This window comes from Leptonychotes weddellii, chromosome 13 (genome assembly GCF_054177405.1).
Source record: "Leptonychotes weddellii isolate Sample4059 chromosome 13, ASM5417740v2, whole genome shotgun sequence".
Taxonomy (NCBI): Eukaryota; Metazoa; Chordata; class Mammalia; order Carnivora; family Phocidae; genus Leptonychotes; species Leptonychotes weddellii.
In genome coordinates, this window is record NC_138381.1 from 66778765 (window position 1) to 66785875 (window position 7111).

Genomic DNA, 7111 nt, shown 5'->3' on the forward strand with positions numbered 1-7111 from the left:
TTTTTTTTTTTTTTTAACATATACTGTATTATTTGTTCCAGAGGTACAGGTCTGTGATTCATCAGTCTTACATAATTCACAGCGCTCACCATAGCACATACCCTCCCCAATGTCCATCACCCAGCCACCCCATTCCTCCCACCCCCCTCCCCTCCAGCAACCCTCAGTTTGCAAAACCCGATTTTTCTAAATGGGCAAATGAACTGAACAGTTTCCTCAAAGAAGATACAGAAATAGACATCAAGCTCATGAAAAGATGTTCAAGGCGGTTAGCCCTAAGGAAAAGACAAATGAGAACCACAAGGAGATGTCACTTCACAACCACTAGGGGGTGACTTATAATCGAAAAGACCGATGATGACGACAAGCTTTGGCGATGACTGGGAGCCATCGGAGCCCTCATCCACTGCAGCGCGATCCTCAAGTAAATGGTCCGGCCGGGAGGTGGTCAAATAGTGAAACAGTGTTACCGTGTGACCCAGCAATCCCACTCCCAATAGACGCTCAAGAGAAATGAAAACGGAAGAAAAAAAGAGAGAGAGAGAAATGGAAACCTGTATCCAAACGTGCGCACCCTCCGCAAGGCGTCCAACCAGCGCCCGCCAGCCTCCAGGAGGGATGCTGACCCGCTCCTCTAGCGCCCCCTCTGGTCTTCCGGAGGGGAGGCCGATGTTGCAGAAGGTACGCTGTGCCCCAGCGGGAACCCTGCACCCTTTTCTGCAGAGACTGTCACTAGCTTTATTTAAAAGTATTAAAGAAGCTGAAGCGCTTAGCGCAGTACCAGGCATTGGAGGATGCGCTAACACTGTTCGCTATTGTTATGTTTCTTATCTCTAATTAATTAAACATGGGCATTGGTAGCAGTGGGTTCTAAGTGGTTTGGGGGAAAAGTAGGGTAAATAAAAGTGCTTTGAGACTGAACTGGGTGCCAAGTTGGCTTACTCTTCTGAATCAGATGATTACTAACATTAATGTATTGCTTATATATGCCAGGGACTATGCTGAGTGCTTTAGATATGCATCATCACCTGAAATTCTCTCAACCACCCTGGAACCTGGAAACTCAGTGAATTAGTCCTTTGGAAGTATTAAATAATAAAACCAGTAGTAATATAAAGACTGGACTGGAAGCCCTTACAATAATCTGAGTAGGCAGAGTGAGTAATAGAAGAGGACAAAATTCGGAGAATAGTAAAATCAATCCCACGTTTATAAATCTTGATTTTCACTGCATTACATTGCTTCTTTCTGGAAAATAGGAGGCTGGAAAGGCAGTAAATGATTGATCCTGATACAGATGAGATGACTTTTTTTTAAAATTAAACTAAAATTTGTACGAATGAAAAAATACTTGCCTTGAACAAATGGAATAAAAATGGCAAAGCAAACAAACAAACAAAACCATAAAGAAACCCACAGTATCCTTGACACATCAGACCCTATGTTTTGTTTTTGTTTCTGTTTTAAAGATTTTATTAATTTGAGAGAGAGAGCACAAAAGAGAGCACAAGCAGGGGGGTAGGGGTAGAGGGATCAGGAGAAGCACATTCCCCGCCGAGCAGGGAGCCTGACCCGGGACTCAATCCCAGGACTTGGGATCATGACCTGAGCCGAAGGCAGGCACTTAACCGACTGAGCCACCCAGGCGCCCCACATCAGCCCCTACGTTGTGGACTCTGGACTTGGCACTTTATGTGCATCTTCTGATTTTATCCCTCCCACAAAACCTGGATTGGCCTGTGCAGCCAGCCATCAGCTGCTCCTGCCCCCTCCGCACACCTTATATGTCCGTGTTTCCAAAACCCAATCTCCTCCCCATAGTCATGGGTTCCCCAAACGTGCTCCATACCTATGATTTCAATGAGTGGCAAAATCTTATTTTTGCCATTAACAAAAAAAGAGAAGAAAAATCTTTCTGGCATTTTGTTGAGGGAGTTGGGATGAGGGCAGCTTTGAATTCCTAACACCGATCTCTGCTATTTTTTGCACATCCTGGGGATAAGGGGAACTTCACCTGGATCTAAGGAACAAAGCAGCAAATCAAGGGTGTGTTTCCCCTTGCTCTTAGAAAAAAAGAGCTCGGGCGCGCCTGGGTGGCTCAGTCGTTAAGCGTCTGCCTTCGGCTCAGGTCATGATCCCAGAGTCCTGGGATCGAGCCCCACATCGAGCCCCACATCGGGCTCCCTGCTCCGCGGGAAGCCTGCTTCTCTCTCTCCCACTCCCCCTGCTTGTGTTCCCTCTCTGGCTGTCTTTCTCTCTGTCAAATAAATAAAACCTTTAAAAAAAGAAAAGAAAGAGCTCAGTTCATTCTGGGCCTGGCTCCAGGACTTCTCCGGCTCAGCCCAAGCCCCCCACCTTCTCGCCCAGGCATCAGCACCTCCTTACCCCCAGAGGTGGACACAATCCAGCTCCTGTAGGGGTTGGGGGTCTCCCCTCCAAGCAGCAGGAAATGGGGCATGGGGGTAGGGAGGCCAGCTCCAGGCCCCGGGAGGAAATGCTCACACTGAGAGTCTGTGAGTGATCTGCAGAGGGCGCTTGGCTCCACACTCAGCCCTTTTTCCCTGACAGCCTTAAAGGGAAAGAAAACTACAGTTCAACAAATTCACTTTTGGTTTCCAAAAGACGTGAGCAGGAAGGAATCGGAAGGAACAGGCTTGTGGGCCTGAGGAGGGATAGAACGTGCTCCCCAGCCCTTCAGCCTCTGGAGAAAGGCTAGCCCTCCTTACAGGGCAAGGCGGAAGCCGGGAGAATTTATCCCGAGGGGCTGCCTGGGCTGATAGAGATGGCACTCTTTCAGACCCTGTATGACACCCCGGCAGACATGTTGTCTGCCTTCGTGGAGCAGAACCTTCAGCCCGAGGGGAACTGGAAGGAGGAAGTGAAGGATGCCTGGCAGAGAATTGAGCGTTTCTTCCGGGAACAGTGCTTCCGAGACGAGCTGGTTCTAGACCAGGAAGTCAGGGTGCTGAAGGTGGTGAAGGTGAGCACCTGGGGACTTAAGATTGAGTTTGAACCCTAGCCCTGTTGCTTGGAGACCATGTAACCTTGGGGAGGTTCATTTCATCTCTGGACTCCCCCTCTTTAATCCAGATCTGTTGTAAGGAATAGATGAGATAAACTGGGGGAAAGTGCTTTTAAACTGTAAATTATCCTACAAATCTGAAGGATGATGCTGATCAGGATGATGATGATTATTGGGGATCCAGCTGATTGCCAGGGTGACAGGTGGAATATGAATAACAGGTCTCTTATAAAATTTATGTGTTTGTTTCTTGTTTAAGAAAACCTGTAGGGGCGCCTGGGTGGCTCAGTTGGTTAAGTATGGGACTCTTGGTTTCCACTCGGGTCATGATCTCAGGGTCAGGAGATGGAGAGATAGAGCCCCACTGGGGCTCTACTCTCAGCATGGAGTCCTCCCTCTCCCTACCTCTCTGCCCCTCCCTCCGATCGTGCTCTCTCTCTCGTACTCTCTAGCTCTTGCTCTAAAGGCTCTTGTTGGGGCCTGTAATTGATGTTTCTTTCCTGTTTACAATTCTGTTGGGGTCTGTAATTGACAATTCCTATAATTGGCGTTGGTACCGCTCCCCCTCTGGCCTCCCCCTCTGGCCTCAGACTCCTTTTTGTGAGGCTTCCCTTAATTTTCATATATCTAATTTCTTAAGTAAATCAAGCCTTACCTGGGGGTGGTATTGTTAGGAGCTAATTGGACACTTAGGTAGTCAGGGCCAGGGTCCCCAACAAGAAAACAGGGAGCCAGGACAACTAAGACAAAACCGTGCTAGCATCCTGTTTTACAGCTTAGACAAGACCACAATGGCATCCTGTCTAGCAGCCTCTGTAGGAGTGACTCTTACAAAATATCCTGAAACAAAACAATTAACCACAAAACATTGGTCACTATCACAAGTTGGTCTCCAACATGGTAACAATAACCTGATAGGTAGACAGATGCATGATCAAAGCCCTGATTGGCACAGCTTAGTAGCCAATCCACAGGGGGCCCACACTCAGGATGCTCAAGATAGTTCTGCAAAAGAGTTTATAAAAAAAACCCTGGATTGGAACAACAAAACAGCAAACCTCTAGGGGACACTCCCTCTCCAGGAGCTTTATTCTCCCCCAGAAGATCAGCAAGAACATCTGGCCAAGACCAAGTTTACCAAGTTTACCGTTCAAAGAGAACTGCAAAACTCCAGCACTAGGGGAATACAGCCATAGAATTCACGGCTTTTCCCCAGTGATTCTTTAGTCTTTCGACTTTAATTTTTTTTCTCTTTCCTTTTTCAACCAATTTCTTATTTTACCAACTCTTTTTAAAATCTTTTTTAATTTTCGTTTTTATAGTTACATTCTATCTTTTCATTGTTTTTAATTTTATTTTTGTATATATACATACAAGTTTTTCTTTCTTTACAATTTAGGGATGCAGTTTCTTCTAACAGACCAAAATACACCCAGAATCTAGGGTAGGGTTCTGTTCTCTTCACCTGTCTGATCATATTCTCTCTCTCTCTCTTTTTTTTTTTTGCTTCTTTTTTGTTTTTGTTTTCTTTTGTTAAAAGTCTTTTTTAATTTTAATCTTTACAGTTACATTCTATCCTTTCAATGTATTTAACTATATATATATATACATATACACACACACACACACGTTTTTATTTCTTTACAATTTTGAGATGTAGTTTCTTCTAACAAACTGACCAAAATACACTCAGGATACAGTGTATTGTTCTGTTCTGTCCACCTATCTGTTTATATTCCTTCTTTTTTTGTTTGTTTTCTTTTTTCTCTGTGTCTTTTTATTTTCATTTTTACAGTTACATTCTGTTCTTTCATTGTATTTAATTTTATTTTTGTACATATATATTTTTCTTTCTTTACAATTTTGGGATCTAGTTTTCTAACAAACAGACCAAAATACACACATTATCCAGTGTATTGCTCTATTCCATTCACCTGTCTGATAATATTTTCTCTCTCTCTCTCTCTTTTTTTTTTTTCCAGTTTCGGGACTCTTCTAATTTGTTTAGTGTATATTTCTCTGGGGTTGTTGTTGCCATTTTAGTATTTGGTTCTCTTGTTCATCTCTTCTTCTCTGGTCAGAATGACAAGATGGAAAAACTCATCTCAAAAAAGAGAACCAGAGGCAGTACTGACTGCCAGGGATGGAATCAGTATGGACAAAAGATGTTGGAACTAGAATTCAGAATAATGATTATAAAGATACTAGTTGGGCTTGAAAAAAGCATAGAAGACATTACAGAATACCTTTCTGGAGAAATAAGAGAACTAAAATTTAATCAAGTCAATATAAAAAAGGCTATTAATGAGGTGCAATCAAAAGTGGAGGCCCTGGGTGGCTCAGTTGGTTAAGCATCTGCCTTCGGCTCAGGTCATGATCCCAGGGTCCTGGGATCTAGTCCCACATCGGGGAGCCTGCTTCTCTCTCTCCTCCCTGCTCATGCTCTCTTCTCACTATCTCTGTCTGTCTCTCTCTCAAATAAATAAATAAAAATCTTAAAAAAAAAAAGTGGAGGCCCTAACTGCTAGAATAAATGAGGCAGAAGAGAGAATTAGTGATACAGAAGACCAAATAATGGAGAATAAAGAAGCTGAAAAAAAGAGACAACTACTGCATCATGAGGGGAGAATTCGAGAGATAAGAGACACCATAAAGTGAAACAATACTAGAATAATTGGGATCCCAGAAGAAGAAAGAGAGAGAGGGGCAGAAGGTGTATTGGAGCAAATTATATCAGAGAACTTCCCTAATCTGGGGAAGGAAATAGGCATCCATGTCCAGGAGGCACAGAGAACCCCCCCTTAAAATCAATAAAAATATGTCAACACCCTAACATATAATAGTGAAACTTGCAAATCTCAGAGACAAAGAGAAAATCCTGAAAGCATCTCAGGACAAGAGGTCTGTAACCTACAGGGGTAAAAACATTAGACTGGCAGCAGACCTATCCATAGAGACCTGGCAGGCCAGAAAGGACTGGCATGATATATTCAGGGTGCTAAATGAGAAAAATATGCAGCCAAGAGTACTTTTTCCAGCTAGGATGTCATTCAGAATGGAAGGAGAGATAAAAAGCTTCCCGGACAAACAGAAACTAAAAGAATTTGTGATCACCAAACCAGCCCTCCAAGAAATCTTAAAAGGGATTCTTTAAGTGAAGAGAGAGACCAAAAGTAGCATAGACCAGAAAGGAACAGACAATATACAGAAACAGTGACTTTACAGGTAATACAATGGCACTAAATTCATATCTTTCAGTAGTTACCCTGAATGTAAATGAGCTAAATGTCCCAATCAAAACACAGGGTACCAGATTGGATAAAAAAGTAAGACCCATCGATATGCTGTCTGCAAGAGATTCATTTTGGTTTTTTTTAAGGTTTTATTTATTTATTTGACAGAGAGAGAGAGCACAAGCAGGGGGAGTGGCAGGGAGAGGGAGAAGCAGGCTCCCCACAGAGCAGGGAGCCCAACATAGGGCTTGATCCCAGGACCCTAGGATCAAGACCTGAGCCGAAGGCAGACGCTTAACCAACTGAGCCACCCAGGTGCCCCAAGAGACTCGTTTTAGACCCAAAGACACCTCCAGATTTAAAGTGAGGAGGTGGAAAACAATTTATCATACTAATGGACATCAAAAGAAAGCTGGGGTGGCAATCCTTATATCAGACAAGTTAGATTTTAAACCAAAGACTGTAATAAGAGATGAGGAAGGACTCTATAACATAATTAAAGGATCTATCCAACAAGAAGATCTAACAATTGTAAATATTTCTGCCCTTAACCTGGGAAAAGCCAAGTGTGTAAACCAATTAACAAAATTAAAGAAATGCATTGATAATACAATAATAGTAGGGGACTTTAACACCCCACTCACTGCAATGGACAGATCATCTAAGCAGAAGATCAACAAGGAAACAAGGGCTTTGAATGACACACTGGACCAGATGAACTTCACACATATATTCAGAACATTCTATCCTAAAGCAACAGAATACACACTCTTCTCAAGTGCACATGGAACATTCTCCAAAATAGATCACATACTGGGTCACAAATCAGGTCTCAACTGGTACCAAACGATTGGGA

The 7111-nt window shown here is 43.2% G+C and overlaps 1 protein-coding gene across 1 annotated transcript in view; it reads left to right on the plus strand.

Moving 5' to 3' along the window:
* The first annotated feature begins 2546 nt into the window (after window positions 1-2546).
* The window catches only part of LOC102743503 (2'-5'-oligoadenylate synthase-like protein 2), a 15911-nt gene continuing 11346 nt past the window's right edge, over window positions 2547-7111 (plus strand). The window contains exon 1 of the mRNA XM_081802044.1: window positions 2547-2980. Within this exon, the coding sequence (XP_081658170.1) occupies window positions 2783-2980 (198 nt within the window). The 5' untranslated portion in view covers window positions 2547-2782. The remainder of the gene's footprint in view (window positions 2981-7111) is intronic.